We start from the raw sequence: 17824 nt of genomic DNA, 5'->3' as shown, positions 1-17824 counted from the left end.
GAGAAAGCAGTGGCTGAGAGGTATGTTACAGAACAGGAAAGAAAGAAAAACAGAAGTTACAAGGTCAAATTATTTTATTTAAAGCCCTGCAGGGGCACATTCATCCCTGGGAGTTAACAGTAAATTCTCTTCTGCAAGTGTTGATTTTCAGAGGCACACAATGTCTACCAAGCTCTGACGCACTGGAGACTTTCTCAAAGCTCAAGCCCCCAGATCTCAAGTTGGAGAAAAAGAGATAACCTGTTTGGTGGAGGGTGTAGGATTCCTTTGGTCCTGTAATTTAGTTTGGAGGAGAAAACATCTGTTTAGTCAGCTCTGGTGACAGGTGGAGTCTTTAAAACTTGGTGTCCCTTCAGCTTATGGCTGAGTCACAGGAACCAAGAAGGTGGGATGTATTCTGACCAGGCTGAGCAGAGAGCACTCGTCTGCAACCACAGAGGTCCTCTTCAAAAGGGAGAAGGTATCACCTTCCTACTTCAGGCTGGATGGTCTTGACTGCGTTTTGGGTAAGACAGCACCACCTTGAGCTCTGCTTGACCTGATTCCAGCTGCAAGCGTGCTGTGATTTCTGGGTTGTCTCCTGTCCCCCTCAGTTCTCAGAGAAAAAGCTTCCCTACAACGAGGCTTGGAGAGGATAAACAGGAACAGCTATTTGAAATGCTGATCCTCACCCTTGGGGGAGGCAGAGTGGTGAGACGAGGAAGAGCTCCTTGCAGGAGGGTCCTTTGGTCAGCAGGGAGAATGCTTGAGTGCAATCACATTGTCCAGCAGGCGTAAATAAGAGCAATCAGTAACCCCATGGCCACAGCGAGGGCAGCATTCTTGCGATTTTCTTTACGAAGCGCACTCAGTTCTTTCTCTGGGAAACAAACAAAAGCCTCGCTTGTGAATGTTCTTCATATTGCAGCTACATCTTTCAAAACAGTCTTAAAAGCACAATACTACCTTGGCTACGGGCAGCTCTTTTGGGATCAGTATGCAAAGCTGCTAATAATAAGATGCTCGGAACAGGAAATAACTAGCAGGAACCCTTTCATTTGCAAACTCTCATTCTGTCAATCCATCTCAGTAGCTGTGCTTGGGAATACTTCAGTGCCAGACCCGCTCCTGTTTGCAAATGACCTTGCTCTGGGACCCTACCAAGGACAAATGGGTCATTAGGGTAACTGCTAGTACCCTAAGAAAATGAAGAAGACAGAGGGGTAGAGAGCTATTTTTACTGTCTTCTAGACATAACAGCTCAGCACCTTTTCCTAGTGCTTAAATTTACTTAAATACAACGGTGGCCACCTTTGAATGTTGCAGAATCTGGGTTTCCTTGTGCCCCAGAAGGATGAGTGTGGAATAAGTGTAAGCATGGACACCCATTCTGTTGGGGTCTGCAGCTTTTTTGATAGGTCATTTTCCCTGGCCTACGAAAAAAGAAACACAGATACAGCGAGAGAAACAAAGTGGCTACCAAAATTATGGAGTCCTTCTGGTCTCCAGTTCTGTTCGGTTCCCTTTACCAAAGATAAGAACCCAACTCTTGCTCACTCTGTCCCACAAGACTTGGCATGACAGCATAGGCAGGAAGTGAGGCCTACAGCACTACACGGCCAAACAGCAGTGATTATTTTGCAGGGCAAGGCTGGGTGCAGACTGTCCCCAGAGGCAGACTGCTCTTGCTGTACTAGTAGCTGCCTCTACAGTTTGCACTAGCTGCCTCTACAGTTTGCACTAGCAGCCTCCAGAGGGGATGCCCTGGTGCTGCAGGTTCCCAAACTGGTGCTGGTATCAAAAGAGGCTTTTAGCTCTTCTTTCTGCCCCTGTTCTTCCATGGGGTACAGGCATTCTCATGCAGCCAAGCCGCTTGAATCTGCAAGGTTACAGAGGAGGAGGTAGGGGCCGGAGGCCACATAACCCCAAGCACAGCAATGCCAGCTTAAACTGATGGAGCAATGCCACTGGCACTGCAGTTCATGGCCTCAAGTGTGTCAGCTGGAATAAGCAGAGATTTAATCAGAGGCCATAGCGGTGATCTAAGAAAGCTGTGTGCACTGTCTCTTCTGTTCCAGCAGGAGCAGCTGTCACCATTAGGTGAGGCTGTTGCTGCTGTCTGAGCAGCCTGTCAGGCTGCTCTGTTGATGCCAGCAGTGATGGCTGACTGCTGGTAAAAGGGTGGCAACGTGCATTCTTCTGCCCTGCCGTTCTCTGGTGGTAGGCCCTTAGGGAACAGCTTTGAATCTGTTTAAAATAACTGTTAGTCTTCTGGAAAAAGTCCTTTAACATAAGGTAAAATTTTAAATTTGCTGGCCATACCTCAGCTTTCAACTCCCCAGGCCTAGAAGAACACTTCTGCTGCTTCCCCTTGTGTGAGCTCTGATGCTTACACTGCTGCAGAGTGCTGTCAAACAGTTAACATACTGACCAACACCAGGAGCCTGAAGACATGCAAGGCAGCATCCCCAGCGGAACAGCAGTGCCGTGGTAGCTCAGAAGGACTCTCATTTCAACTGTCTACAGCAGGACCTGCAGCAAGGAGAGACCCTGTCTGTCTGGAACCAGAGGTAGCACATCAGTGTGAATCTCTGTGCTCGTGTTCTGAACAGCCCCGGACAGTGATGCAGTGAGAGCCTTCCCAAGGAAGGTATAGTTTGCTACACCCCAGGCAGCACTTGCCAGCTTGCTTATCAAACCTCTAATAAAAATGAAAAGAAGAAAAAAAAGGGAGGAGGGGGATGTTAAAAGGCCACTCAAGTCAATCTGATGGCTAAGATTTTGTAAAGACTGGTAATATGGGGTATGTGAAAGGGAAATCTTTCCCCCCTCATTAGCTGATGCTTATTTTTTTTTTGCTACGATAGCACAGCTCAAGCATGAGGATCAAGACTCCTATTATAATATGCTGACTAGATTTCCCTCAGTCTTGCTCCCTTTGGTGGAACCTAAATTCAAAGGCAGAAGTCAGAGGTGGCAGGAGCTTGAAGACGAAGCTAAGCTGCAGCACTGATCCCATCCAGCCCAGAGGGACCATTTTTAATGAAGCTCTTACCATAGTTGTCAGCTTTGGTCATTAGTAAGTTTCTCTCTCTCTCCAGTGACTTTCTGTAATGAGAAGAGGAGCTCATTACCTGTGAGGCACAACACAGTCTATTTCTTTGCTTGTATGATAGAAGAGAGACTGTCCCACTGCCGAGGATATCTGCTCTCAGAATGAGTCCCTCACCCTTCACTGTGGAAAGGTGACAGCTTAGAAACCCCCAGCTGTGCAAAAGAAGAGATGCAGCAGTTTTAGATTACTTTTTCTTCCCCCAAATGGCTTCATGTCTCTCCTTTCAGGACAGTGTCAGTGTGTGCAAGCAGGGTAGAAAGGGGTCTGTGTGTCAGAGAAGCCTCTGCTCTGTTCCTCAGGTGGAGTAGGAAGTTCTGCTACAGGTATGGGACTGGGCAGGGTCCCTACACACTGCAGGATTCTGTGCCCCTCCAGCAGATGTGGCTCAGTGCTGGAACACTAATTCTTCTCACCAACTGAAGCTGGGATCCCTTTGTCAGAGGTATACAATATACACAAATTGGTCAACTCGCAGAAACAAGCTGAATCCAAACCCAGTAGCAACCAGTTAAACAATCTGTTATTAGACCAAAGACTCAGGATAATAACAATAAAGTAAGTGAGGCCAACCCATCCCTTGTCTTAAACTGCACAGGATGATTAATTAAACACAGTTTAAAATATAAATGCAAAACAAACTGCCTGAAAGCAGCAGCATTTCCATTACAGCAGCGAGGATGCGGTCACTCCTTCCAGACTGTGTGCATATAAATAAACATGCACTAACAAATTATCTCCCAGTTCAGATTAGACTGAGCAGGCAGTAAGTGTAACAGAGTTTGTTGTTCCCCTTGGGGCAGAGCAAGAACCTGTAGGAGGAAAGAGATCCAAATCTATGTGTACAGCTAGTTAAGTAAGGGATGGCAAGAAAGCAAGGCACGTCAGAGCAGCGGGAGAGGAAAGGGCTCTCAAAGGCAACTGGGGAAAGACAATGTGGAGCGCAGCCAGGAGGGAGCGAGAAGACAGATTTACCAACATGACTGAGCTGCTACTTTGAAACTTGCCTCGTGAAGAGTCAAGGGAGGAGGCTTTGAGAATGAGACATGAAGAAACCATGACAACTGAACTTCAAAATGGGAAAGCAGAGCTCTCCTTTGTGTACAACTCAATGAATCAGTAATTTTGATCATGGTACCTTCCTCCAGGGTTTTTTTTTAATGGTCTGGATTAGGGCAACAGAATTTCTGTTTCCATCTCCATACACGTTGTAAAATTCAGAAAAAGCCCCAGGAATCCTTATTCCTAACTCTTTGCTCTAGGCCCTATATTTCAGAGAGAAATCATACAGATATATTCTCTCTTGTCAAGCTACCACAACTGTAGGTTTGGTTGTTGACCACCTAAGTACCAGATAAAGAACACAGTAAACATAAGAAGAATTTAGGCCTAGAAAAGGACTGTTGAGATAAGGAACTAGAGAGATGAAGGACGGGAGGAGACAGGACCCTGTCCATATATGGTTGGGAATATAAACCCCCAGTAAAGCTGGCGAGGAAGAGAATGGAAAGGAGGAACGAAGAAGTTAAGCTGAGGCTGTTAAGAATCAGGGTGTGGAGATGTCACCACTGCTAGGATCATTTCTAACTGCGTTCTGTAGGACAATACTGTAGAGCAGACACTGGGACCAACAGGACTGCTCCCTGGGCCTACAACTGAGCTTCCCAGCCTTTTTTGCTAGAGCAGAGCAGTGGGATATTGGTGACTGGAAGAATGTCCTCAAGCAGAGAGATTTGAGAATCAGCTGGTTGGTCTAGGATCTCTTGCTTCACACTCCAGACAAAAAATCAGGTTCTGCCTGCATCTGCTACAAAATAGTCAAGTCAAAGTCCTTGCTTGAGTCCCAGCTCTAGAAGACTACAGTTGCCTCTTCTATGTCAGTGACAGATTTCAGGGGAATTGTCCCTCTTCCCTTTCCCAAGAAAAGCCAGTGTGTCACTGCATCCCTACATCCAGACACATTTGCAACACAGGCACAGCAAATAACTTCCCTCAGCCCTTTTCCAGTTCCATCCCAGCCTGGATTAGCCCTCAGTAGTAGCTGCGGCACATCTCCCCTGACCGAACCTGGGGAGCTTTGGCAAGGCTTGAGTAGCAGCATGCAGTGAACCTTTGCCAGACTCACAGAGCTGTTTCTAGCAGACCAGGAGCCAGCTCTGCAAATAAACTGGCAAATTTCAGGCACTGCTTGGCTGGTTGTGGTGCAGACTGGAGAGAGGCCGTTGATAAGATAAAGCTCTCTCCATATATCACTGAACTTTGCACCCTGGCAAGCTCCCCAAGCAAGTTCCAAGCTGGGGGAAGAGAGTCTTGTCATGGGGCACAACGCATTCTCATCCCTTTCAAGAGCTGTTGCTCAGTCCTACAGCAGGGTGACAGCTAGCTGAAGCGCACAGCCACAGCTGCGAAAGGTGGTGTCAACAATACCTTCCTTCAGGGCTGAGCTTCTCCCTGCGCAGTTTAAGATCCATCTCCTCCATGCTCTGTCTGCAACGTGCCAGCTTCTCCTCCAGTCCATCAATCTGAAAAACACATCAGTCATTTCCTCTCCCAGCTAATATGGATCCATCCCCACTCAGATGGGAAGGGTGGCAGCTCAGCCACTCCACCCCCTTCCTTCCCAAATCAAGGGATGAACAGCTCCAGCTCTATGCAGACAGTACAGAGCCCATCACTTCCCAGATCAGCACGTGTGATACCCCAGTGTGTAATCCCAGACACAGCCAAGCCAGCCCTAACACCCCCATTCCCGTAGATGGCCAGCACCTTTTTGCTAAGATCTGATGCTGTTCCAGCCTGTTCTAGTTTCTTTGCATGTGGCTCCACAAGCAAAGATGTGATCTAAGTCATCTTTATGCAATTGAAAGAGGATAAAATGAGAGTGCCTGGCCTTGGCCAAAGCCTGAGGGACAAGGTCTGGATTTAGTGCTATGAATGGACGTGACTACAAAGCACCCTCAGCTGTCTGCTTGGGTGAAGAGGGGACAAAGGGGAGACACTGATATCTACCATCTCATTCACCTGCTAAATCTACAACAGCAGTCTGCACGGTACGCTCAAAAGAGCATTCTCCACCACTTCCACACCTTCGACCTGCACCAAGTTTTGGAAACAATATGTTAATGTGCAGAAAAACACTGGTCATCTCTTTGTGCCTCTTCATCAGGTCCCCTAACAGCCTGTTCCCTGCTGTGTCTTCCTGTGGAGGATAGTAGCTGTGGATGAGTAAAAGAGGACTGATCGACTTGCGTGCAAATAGATTGCACAGGAGGGAATCCTACCACAGACAACAGTTCTGGGAATCATTCCTCTTTTCTGCCTGGCAACCTGAGTGTAGACAATCTTTAGGAGAAGTCTGTCTTTCAGGCTTGCTTCCAGCAGGGCAACAGTGGGACTAATCAGATAATATGAACAAAACATCCTAGCCTGAAAGGAAGCGGCCTTGGTGCCCTGAGGTGGCAATGACTTCTCTTTTTACCTACTCGGTGCAACATTCCTGCTGTGTCTGGTTCTCCCAAGCAAGGCCAAGGCCAGTTAGATGGCTGGCAGCAGGCCCCTCTCTGGTGGGAGCTTTCACAAATGAGAAGCCATGAGGCAGCACAGTCCTGAATAAAGTACTGAGGTGGAACGAGACAACAGCTGCCTGGACATCAGCCCCAGAGGTGGCCCAGAGCACAAACACTGCCATAAACAGTGACATGGGAAACAAAATAAAAGGCAGTGATCCCTAATTATTGCTACTTTGGGGATCAGCTCTGTCCTGAGCTCGTGAGCAATCTCACACCTGCTCAGGAAAGGCAGGCCAGCGTTATAAATAAGCAGGATGGGAGAAGAAGCTTGACGTAAAGGGGAGAACAAAGCAGACTGCGAAAAGGAGCTCAGCCAGTCAGGGGAACAGTCTCACTGCAAGGAGCACAGCAGCCCTGGGGAGGGGGCCACCTACTACAAGGCTCAAGTAAATCTTTGCGTCTTACCAGACAACAATTTCCAAGTCCCTTGCTATTAGGCAACTCTGCCAGGGCTGTTGAGATGGCAAGCTTCCCAGAAGCCCCTGCACAGCTTCCTCTAAGCCCAAGGGGAGCACCAAGGCACATGACCTGATCCCAGAGCACAGAGAATGGCACTTCTGCGTTTGGCAATGCTTGGGTTTGCCCGGATGGGGACACAGGTATTTTTGAAGCATGTTAGCTGAAAATGCGTTTGATCAGGGCAAAGGTAATTGTCCTCCTCCATATCCAGCTGTGCCAGTTAGGAATGTTAACTCCAGGTGCCCATCACTACCTGTGATCCACTACATCAGAGTCAGTGAGATGCACTGCCCCGCTCTGCTTCAAGGCCAGCTAAGGGCTTCACCCACGTCAGCTCCGGCCATGTTTATCAGCAAGTTAATTTGAGTGCAGTGGAGTAGAGGTGAGGTGTCCATCCAGTCCAATTTAAAAATTACTACCTCCCTCACCAATTCATACCATTTGCAAATGACAGTGTTTCTGCTCCCTCATCTGTTGGAAACCCCCACATACATACACACACAGCAGGAGGTACTTCAGCATGTGTTACCTGGCTCCTCCTTAGCCAGTAAACTTAATACAATACACCATGCCTTCTCTGGAAATATGTTTAAAAATCATGTTAAATAATACAATTTAATGACAACTTTTGTTAGTCAGCTGCCAACCCACCACTAAATTATCTATATCATTGCACTTCCTGTCCTCTCCAGAACTGCTCCTCCTGCTCAGTGTGCAGTTGTTCTCACTAGTAGATTCCCTGCCCATATTACCATCATTTCATGAGGTGTAACAAGAGGATAGTCCGCCCAACCCTGCCAATGCTTGTACTTTCTGCTGACTAAAAATCTCCAGATTCCACATAATACTTTATTTCAACCGGTTTTACTGCTCTTAAATCAAGACCAAAGTTTGGGTCCCCTGTTGGAGAGCAATAATTTGCTAATAAACCACATGCCCTAGAAGTGCACCATCAGCTTTGCTGAGCTGGGGGCACAAGGGACAGAAAATAATAATAGAAAAAAAAAAAAGGCAAGGAAGGAGGAACAGATTGCTGAATAAACAAAATATTTTTTGTCCAGAATCTCACTATTTCTTCTCTTCAGCCTAGTCTGACGCATTAGGGGCTATAAGGAAGGATAAGAGTGAGGATTCCCAGATGTTATCCATTTACTGTGCCTCACCTTCCCTACTTATAAATTAGGACAATACTATCTGCCTCCTGGAGGTGGCTCATTTATAGAAGGATCCTCAGAGACCAACACAAACTATGGGCAGAGCACTATCTTGATGTCAGTGCTATTGTCTCACTTGGGATTTGGGATGTGTTCCTGCAAGCTAGGAGTCTCTCAGCAGCTCTGCCACCCAAGTAACTCTTCACTGCAGGGCAAAGGAAAGAGAGAAACAGAAAATAAGCAGAGCGAGAAATCAGAGTAATGCCTGGGAATTACTGATTACTCTCTGGGCTGCTTAGGAAACTCCCAGGGGGGCCGTAGCCTGTAAAGCTGTAGCACAAGAAAACCTGTAGAGCTTTGGCATAATTCCCTGCAGCAGCTCTCCAGGAGAGCAACCCTCAAAGCAGGTCCACACCTGAGCTTGTGGTGGATGGAAAGCTTTCCCTCCCACTAACTAATTAGATTAGGTGAGAAGGTTAGTTAGGGTATGTACATAGGCCGACTAGAAGCCCGCATGAAAACGAAGAGCCAAGCTTGTTTAGCTGAACCATCAGTGCCACTGAAAAGATAAGGCAGCGTGAAGTACAATCTCAGCACAGTGGCACGTAAGTTGTGAAGACAAACCCTTGCTCTTTCTGGCTCTCCTTTCCATGAAGAGGATCCTCTGGAACAGAGGTGAAGTTCTGACATGACAATTCCTCAGGTTCACGTGGCTTGTAGCAGGGACACAGGACTTCACTCACAGCAACATTTTAAAGTACTGGCAGTTAAAAGGGGCAAGTGAAGCAGGTGCTTCGCATCCAGGCAGCAGCTCAGGGCACACACACCTGCCCTTCTGCTCCTCAAGAGCCACTCCAGAAAATCAACTCCCAGCAGCTTTGGACACATATAGGGATCTGAGACCAGATGCCTCCCTTGCTCCACAAGGTATGAAAAGGCATTGAGCCATTTTTGTTGAATTCTGGCAACACTTGCTCGCAATCTGGAGACCTTTTTAAACCAGAGAGACCTGGAGCGCATTTCAATCCAAACTGACTTACATGCTTATTACAAATCTCATTTGTTGGGACCATCTTGGGCAGGGAGCCCGAAATGGCTCACATAAAGGCAGAGACAAAGAGAAAAGGAAGCAGCTTTGCTTACAGAGTTGAGCTAGATCCCTTTTAATACATTTTGTAATGAATTAATAAAAGCTTTCTTTCCAGCAGAAAGGCTAAAAGCGCTTTTCAAGAACTGGCATCCACCCTCCGCTTTTATGAATTCCCTAATTAAGATACTGGCAAAGAGCCATATCACACATACTTCGACATCCAACAGCGTTAGGTAATGAGGTTTTCGTCTTCTGACCCTCATAAAACAGATCAAAGCCAACTGAAGAGGTGGGGGCAAAGAGAAAAAATCCTTCCCTGAGCAGTCTTCTCATGCTTTGTCACCTGCCAGCACACTTGAGCAGTTCTTTTCATAGACGAATTAGTGGTTCCTGCATCCACAAATTTGGCTGGATTATTAAGATCAGTCCAGCAGAGATGAGTTTTGTTTAAATTCAAATGCTAACTTGCAGTTCACGGACACAGTTCCATTTTCACCATGCTCTTGGAATCATTTTTGCATGCTGGCAAATCATTTTACAGATGCTGTGCCTGCAGCGTGCTTGGAAACATTTACCAGGCAAGCTACTATGCAATAGAGGATGATCCACCAGCAAAGTCCAAGATAAATCCTACAGATCAACCCTCTGTGTCAGTAAAGGATAAAGGGCTGGATCCTACCCGCATCTCCTCCTTCAGCCTCGCAGAGACTACTCAGTTAGTCTTCCTGCCCTGCCTCAGCTCAGACCAGTGGCTTTGCAGAACAGCACACAGACATGACCACACGGCAGCACCCACAGCTTTCTGAAAACAGCTTTACTGAGTAAAGACTACATTGGCCTTTTCTCTCTTCTTTATGCTCTTGCATAGACACTGATCAGCCACTGCCTTGTCAGAAGCAGCAATACACGTTACAGTACTTTCTCCAAACACGCACTCGACATTGTGCAGCTCAGGCATTGCCTAAGCACAGGGCGTTTCTCTTTGTATTTAATAGCCCCACTTTTTTTTTCTTTCATTAATTCCTTTTCCAGTTGTTGTCTGAGCCACAAATATATTAAGGGCTACAACATCCTGGAGCAGGGAGTTTCACAGCACAGCCACAGATTATAGTAAGAACCAACCCCTCCTGTTTGTTCTGAGCTTGTCAGCTGGTGGTTTTATTTGATAGCCCTAGTTTTGAATTGACAGGTAATGTTCATTCTTTGTTTAAAACTACAAATAGCACACAGAAGATATAGACCTATACCAGGTCCCCTTGCAGTCATGTTTTCAAGCTTAAAAGCACCTGGTATGCTTAGCTTTCTTGCAGAGAAGTTTTCCACACCTTTGATAATCTTTGTCACTCTCTTAAGATCATTCCATTCTCACTGTTTTCCTACAAAATGGACCGGTCTTCCCAGTTTCATTTTGCTGATGAGTTTCATCAAGAAAGTTCTGTGCAACTCAGCACTGTCAATGGGGCTGGCTGCCTGTCAAAAGACTACGGAGTTATATGAAAGGAGAAGTGGCATGAGTTTAAACCACCACCACATTATGGAGACACATTTATATCAGTTTAAACCAGGTCATATCAATTACACCTGCAATTTGTAAGTGCAAGCTAATCTGATAAGTGTCCATATAGAAAATTGCATTCATTTAGCATCATGACTTCAGTTAAACAAGCATGACTCTGCCTAGATTAGGCCTTTCAAAGCTAGCCATGCATCATGTCATATTAAGATTCATTTGGAAAGTTTTCTTTACAATCATAACAGCTCAGAAGGTAATACTGAACTGAATGAAAGTTTAAATTATGAAATCAATATCTTGGTTGTCACGCATTTCTGACACTGAAAACGTAGGCCTCTCTACCTCTGGCTTAAAGGGATTTTGTTTTCTTTCTCCCTAGCTTCTATTCAGTATGCTTCTCATCACTGCAAGGGGAAGAATTTTGTTTGTAAGTAGTATCTTTGCAGTGAGAGGTTAAGTTTTCATTTATAAAGCTGAGGAAGAATAGTTCTACAATCCTTTCAAAAGTACTGCATTCTATCATGACAACTTCTGGGGAAAAAAAAAACAAAACAAAAACACAAACCAAAAACCTAAAGATACCACAAGTGCCCAAACACTTTGCAAGAATTTGCTGTGGCAGCTAAAATCAGTCCCTTTTTATTCTGTGACCAGGAAGTCCCTGAAAGGCTCACCCTTTTTACCATCTCTCTTTTTGTAAGGTGGACCCTACAATCTCAACTCTCCTTGTCTGTCACATCTTAAACAACAACCACCAAAAATTCATTACTTCAACTTTCTTTCCCCGCTAGGCTCACTGAAAAGAAGCTTGTCAGCATACTCCCCTCTGGACTCCCTTTGGAGTGGTTATATTTGGGTTAGAGTGCCCAGAAATGTCTATTTCTCTAATGAAAGCCTAACAAGATGAAATAGACCAGAAAACTACTAGAAACTGAAGTCCCATTCATATGACACAGCAGGACACTCACCTTTACACTACTGGCTAATGAAGCATATATGACAAGCCCCAAGTTCTTTCCCTGGCCTTTCTACCCTGGCTATCTTGGTCTGCTGTACACATGCTCATCTAAAAGACTTCAGGACAAATAGGTGACCAGTGAGATTCAGTGGATCAACTCTGCCCTGTTTCAGCCATCTGTCAGGAAGGTTCAGGTTTTGCTGTCCCCAAGGAACCTACAACCCACAGACTTGGACTATAATCTCTCCACGGCCTCCTCCGAATCAGTCCAGACAGCACTGTTCAGCGCAGGAGCCAGAATTGAGTATGCTTCAGAGGGACCTTAACTAACATGATTCAGACTGTTAATGCAAATATAAAGCTTAAACAAAGCTTACCAGCAGGCCTCCTACCACTCAGGAGATTATGAAACACCCAAGCACAACAATAAAAAAGGCAGCTTTAGAAGGCAGGCATACTCCTAAAACCCAGTCTTTTCCCCTTCTCCTTGCTGTGTTTTACAGGCACTTCACGTGCTTGTTTACTGCTGGGTTCCTCAAAAGCAGCAGCCTGTGCCCAGCACGCTGCTGACTTCCACCACCGCACACGCTGCCAGGCTGTGCACAGATTTGCTAGCGAGGGGCAGGAGCTTGCCACAGCAGCCTCCATGGGCGCAGGCAGTTACTGCCTCTCACTGCCTCTCCCCGCACTGGCTCAAAGAGCACCAAACGCCATTGCCCAGCGCAAGGCGTGGGACAAAGGCCGGGCACCGAGCTTCCCAGCGCGGGCCGATGCCACCTCAGCCTCCTCCGCCACCCTCGCACGTCAAGATGGCGGCCAGGGCCTAGCATTAGTGCAACGCGGCCTAGTCAGAGCGGTGTTTCTGAACCCCCCGCTGCCCCCTCCCCAACACCCACCACTCTCTTGTGAAATGCCTCGCCTCACCCCAGACAAGCCCAACCCGGCCGTGCCCCCTCACCTCCCGAGCCACGCTCAGCCCCTCTCGCCTCCTGCCCATGGTCCCCGGCCCGTCGGCAGCCGCGCATGCGCAGTCGGCCGCTCCGCGCCACGGTCCGAGTGCGGCCACGTCCGCGCGGCCAGTCAGAGCGGTGTTTCTGAACCCCCCGCTGTCCCCTCCCCAACACCCACCACTCTCTTGTGAAATGCCTCGCCTCACCCCAGACAAGCCCAACCCGGCCGTGCCCCCTCACCTCCCGAGCCACGCTCAGCCCCTCTCGCCTCCTGCCCATGGTCCCCGGCCCGTCGGCAGCCGCGCATGCGCAGTCGGCCGCTCCGCGCCACGGTCCGAGTGCGGCCACGTCCGCGCGGCCGCCGCCATCTTGGTGAGGGGTTGCGCCGTGGGGCGGCCGCCATCTTGGTGAGGGGTTGCGCCGTGGGGCGGCCGCCATCTTGGTGAGGGCGCTTCTGCCCGGCGGCCTTCGGGAGTGGTGGGGACGGCGGCGGCTCTGGCCACGTGAGTCCGTTTTGGCGTAGCTTGAAGACAGCCGAGGCCGTACGGCAGCGTGGCGCATGGCCCTCAGGGCGGCAACCCAGCTGCTTTGTGAAGGCGCTGCCTGCAGTCAGCTCTGTCTGATCCAGTGGTGGCGGATGAGGGACAGCTGGGGAACGACCATGAGGCTCAAAAGCCGCAGTGGGACCCCTTGGACCTGCTTCTCCACCCCTGAGACCCCTGCTCCCTCGGGGGGAACTATTGGCAGGGGTTTCCAGTGTGCTGTCTGGCCAGGCATGTCCTCTGGGCCTGGCAGAGTGCAAGGTTGGGCTGATCAGTTGGTTTTCCCTCAAGGAGAGCCAGCTCCATCCAGTTTCAAGCTTCTGTGCTGCTCAGGCCGCTCCAGCCCTGGTCTTGCATTGCTGGGGGCTGGGGCTCACCTAGGAAGAAATCAGTCTCTCAGAAAAGCAAGGCACCAACGTGAGCACCGTTTTGCTCTGAGTTAGAATCACTGAGAACTTCAGCTTGTCCTTGCTCCTTCCTTCTCAAACACCAGCTTTATGCTAAAGCAGCTGGAGGAAAAACTAGCTGCTTGATCTACCAGAAGGCAGTGCTTTGTGCACGCTAGCCAGTTCATTGCAAGATGCTAATCAGAACATTACATATGCATGCAGCTTTTGTCCTGACCCAAGAAAGCTTTTTGTGAAACACTGCTATCTTGTATTAAAAAAAAAAAAAAGAAGAAGAAGAAAGAAACACCACTGAAATGCATCTGTCTTCAGGGTAGGACATGACTGCTACATGACAGAGAACGGAAGAGCTATTTGCTGACCAAAAAATGGAAGGCTGAGCAGCAGCAGCATTTATTAGAAACACAGACTGAATTTTCATTTTAGCTTAAATACACTCTGCTGCCTGATTTTGCTAGGATGGCAGGAGTGCAGATGCCGGTCATAGGAGTGATAATACTGACACCTAATTTGTGTGCTTCACTTTTCTTTCAAAAAAAAAACTCAAACACCACTACATTTTTACTACAGGATGTGGCCGATGTTGGTAACAGCATCAGTCTCATTTTTGCTCTGGAGAAAATGAGGGATAGCTCATTTTCATGAGGGATAGCTCATACTTTTCTCTGCTTCCCAACCTGGTACTTGACTCTACGTTATGGAGCCTACACTGCTGAACCCAAAGGAGCCAGAACTCCTGCCTCCAAGGCAAGACACAGATAACTGTTTTCCAAGCAGAAGCAGCTCAGTCAGAAGGCAGTAAAGAAACTGACTAGGAGCAGCCCTAGAAACTGAGCAGCCCCCAGAAACTGAGTACCCGGCAGCCCTAAGAAAGCACAGCACCTGGGAGGGGGGGGAAAGGTGTAGAAAATGAAGAAGTGGGAGAATGTTATTTTTTTTTCTCCTTTTAGAAAGAAGACTTGCTTAGTGAGTGTAAATGCAATCTTATAATGCATAGAGGTTTGAAGAAAACCCATCTGTTATGGTTTGCAACGGGATGAAATAGCCATCAGTTCAGCAGAAGGCATTTTCCCCTTTACAAAGGTGAGTATTGATTGAGGGGAGGACTGTCAATTCTTACATACACACTTCTCCACGGGGAGACATACATATACTATTTTGTGGGCAGACGAGTGTCACCTGTCTTGTCACATCTTTCAGGAAGGGGAACTGGTTCCTCCCTCCCAAGCAAGCTGCCATTCCCACCATTGCAAGCAGCAGTTTTCTGTTCATATGTTACTCCTCCTGGCCCTCCTGAATACATTGAGCTGGTAACCTCGTTATGCCTGTCACCTGGTCTTGGGTCTCCTGAGTCTGCCTTCAGCTGGAACCCTCTCTTTGGCCTTCCCTGTGTTACATCTTCATTTCTTTTGTAGTATCATTCAGGTCATCTATGCCTTGATGCAAGAAAGAAAAACTGTTCCATTTCTTCAGCAAATTTGTAATCTTTTCCTTCATGAAACCTGAAGAACAGGTCTGGAAGTTTTTCACATGCAATGACATCAGCTTCTGTATTTCAGAATATACACAGACATGAGTATTAATTTGAACTACTCCATATGAAGTGGCTACCGACTGGCCACAAGCATATTAAAGCTGGAAATCAGAAGTTTCTAGCTGTGAGAGCAATCAGGTTATGGAACAAACCTTGTGCAAGAGAGGGGAGAGGAAAAGAATGAAATAGTTTTTAGTAATCTCTTGAAGGGGATGGTCTAACACAAGCATGTAAGGGGAAGGTGCAGGATGTGATGACGTACAGGTGAACACAAATAACGTATCCAGTAATGAGGCTGGATAAGGCCCTGATGAGGCCGCCCAGGGTCTCTGATTAAGCTGTCCCTGCTGTTTTGGGGGTCACATCCCTGCAGCCAAAATGAGTGATGAAGTGATGTTAGAAACTAAAAATTACACAAGTGTCAGTCTGAAAGGAACATTCAGAAGTCACTCCATCTGTGTGCCCAGAGGCAGGATCAGACACTGACAACACACAACCAGGTGTTTGCCTTACCTGCCCTTAACACGTGCCAGAGATGCCACCACCTCTTTGGTACCTATTACACTGCTCATTGACATACAGCTGGGAAGGTTTCTCTCCTCTCATAACCTAATTGAGTTTGTTGCATCTTGACCTATTCACAGGACAGATGGGGAACAATTGATCAGCATCTTTCTTAATAACTTCAGACATTTGAGGTCTGTTATCATATTCCCTCTTCTGTTTTCTCCCTGCTAGACTCAATCTGCTTCTTTCAACAGTATGTGTTTTGCACCTCTTACACTGTTTGTTACCTTGCTCCGGTCCAAACCTAGACTAAGCCTGTCGCACTGAGCCTCTCTAACTTGAGGATATTGAGAAAGCAGAAAGTTACTTCCTTTGTCTTATAGGTAGCATGCCCTAGTAATACAGCCAAGAATTAAATTTGCCTTTTTGTGCAATACCTTCACAATGGCAATTCATATTTGGTTCATGGCCAATCATGAACTCCTCAATCCATTTCCTCAGTGCTGTGCTCTAATCAGCTGTTCCCCATTTCTTTACTGGTGCATTTAATTTTTCTTCTCCTTCTCAGAGCAGTTTTTTGAACCAGTTTTATGGAATTTTAGCTGGCCAATTATGAGCCATTTATCCAATTTGCCAAGATCAGGTTTTCCTATCCTGGCTTCAGTCTTGCAAGCTCTTCCAGTCATGTGTTTTATAAACATACTTTATTTTGTCATCTAAGTCATTGAGAAAACTAGTTGATAGATCTGGCCAGGCACCCCTGGGACTGATCTCTGTAAGTCCTCTTTGTCTGACTGCAAACCACTGATAACTAATTTCAGAGTGCAGATGCTTGACAAATATCATACACGATTGTTTCAAAAAGCCTTCCTATGCATCAAGATAGCCTGCATTGCTGCACCAGCCCTCTCCACTATTCCAGTTACTGTGGCAAAGAAAGTTAACTGGTGTGACATGATTTGTTCTTGGCTTTCTCTCTGCTGGCTTTTTCTTATCACCTGATTATCTGTAAGTGATAGCAAATTGATTATTTAATAATTTGTTCCACATACACTGAGGAGATGGAAAGGTAATGACTGAGGGCTGAGGAATCAACATTTTCAAGAAGGTTTAGGGACACTTGCTGATTTTTATCAGGGCAGTGCTGACTTGGAGGTTAATTTAATAGAACAGATATTAAGTCTTCACTAGTAATTAAGTCTTTACTAGTAAATTAAACAACGTCAGGAAATGTTCCCAGAATACTGATTCAATCATCAGAATTAAGTGTCAGCACACCCCAGCATGGTTTGGCTTTGTTCCACTAGGACTGTCCCAGACAATTTCCAGGCATGATTTGGGAGTTACCATAGCCAGAGGACCATTCTCAATAGACTTTTGCATGAGGTTGCTCTGTTTCAGAGGTGAAGAGAGTTTAATAATCTGGATGTGAGCCATTCAGTGCTAGTTTGCAGGATGTTTCTAGGAGAATGTTCCCGGGCACTCCTGATTTACTGCCTTCCTACCTCCTTTTGCCTTCTCCATCTGCAAGATTCACTGTGCTTTGTAAGCACAAATGAATCAGTCCTCTGACACGTCTGAGAGGAAGCTGAGGCCAGACATCTCACTTTATAGATGTGAAGAGTGAGGCAGTATCTGACCCAGTCTCCTCAGCAAGTAGGTAGCTGGACTAGCACTGAATCCAGGGGACTGACCTCTTAGACTTAGCTATACCATGGGGACCAGTCCCTTATCCCCCAAGCATGTCCTTCCCCAGCTTGTCAGTCAATGCCTCATGAAACATGAGATAGATGGGGCCTTCCAGGGACCTTCTGAGAGCAGGTTTCCCCACCATAGTGGGTGTCCAGCTCTAGCCTGGTGCCATGTCTCCCCTCCCATCTGTACCAAATGCATCTGGTCACTGGTGTCACAGAAGGAAGGAAGTCACTGCCCCACATCAAGGGAGAAACCTGCCTGCAGGGGAAAGCCAAGGTGAGAGCACGCAGGGTGAGTCTTCCTCTGCCCGTATACTTGCACCTGTGAAGAGGTGGAAGGAAACATCTTGCTGGTG

General features: G+C 47.1%; 1 protein-coding gene across 2 annotated transcripts; it reads right to left on the bottom strand.

Moving 5' to 3' along the window:
- Positions 1-56: 56 nt before the first annotated feature.
- On the bottom strand, positions 57-13167 carry CCDC167 (coiled-coil domain containing 167). 2 transcript variants are annotated; one of them, XM_014951269.1, is made up of 4 exons: positions 13025-13167; positions 5519-5613; positions 3035-3087; positions 57-859 (listed from the first exon to the last, which is right to left on the bottom strand). In XM_014951269.1, exons 1-4 carry the CDS (start codon positions 13061-13063, stop codon positions 756-758), a joined length of 291 nt encoding a protein of 96 aa, XP_014806755.1. In that variant the 5' UTR covers positions 13064-13167; the 3' UTR covers positions 57-755. The 2 variants fall into 2 exon arrangements, with proteins under 2 accessions (XP_014806755.1, XP_014806754.1); XM_014951268.1 differs by lacking the exon at positions 13025-13167 and adding an exon at positions 12793-12851.
- Between the last annotated feature and the right edge of the window lie 4657 nt (positions 13168-17824).

This window comes from Calidris pugnax, unplaced genomic scaffold (assembly GCF_001431845.1).
Source record: "Calidris pugnax isolate Ruff unplaced genomic scaffold, ASM143184v1 scaffold24, whole genome shotgun sequence".
NCBI classification, from domain to species: domain Eukaryota; kingdom Metazoa; phylum Chordata; class Aves; order Charadriiformes; family Scolopacidae; genus Calidris; species Calidris pugnax.
The sequence above is the reverse complement of the archived record's forward strand: the minus strand, read 5'-3'. Positions and strand labels throughout refer to the sequence as shown.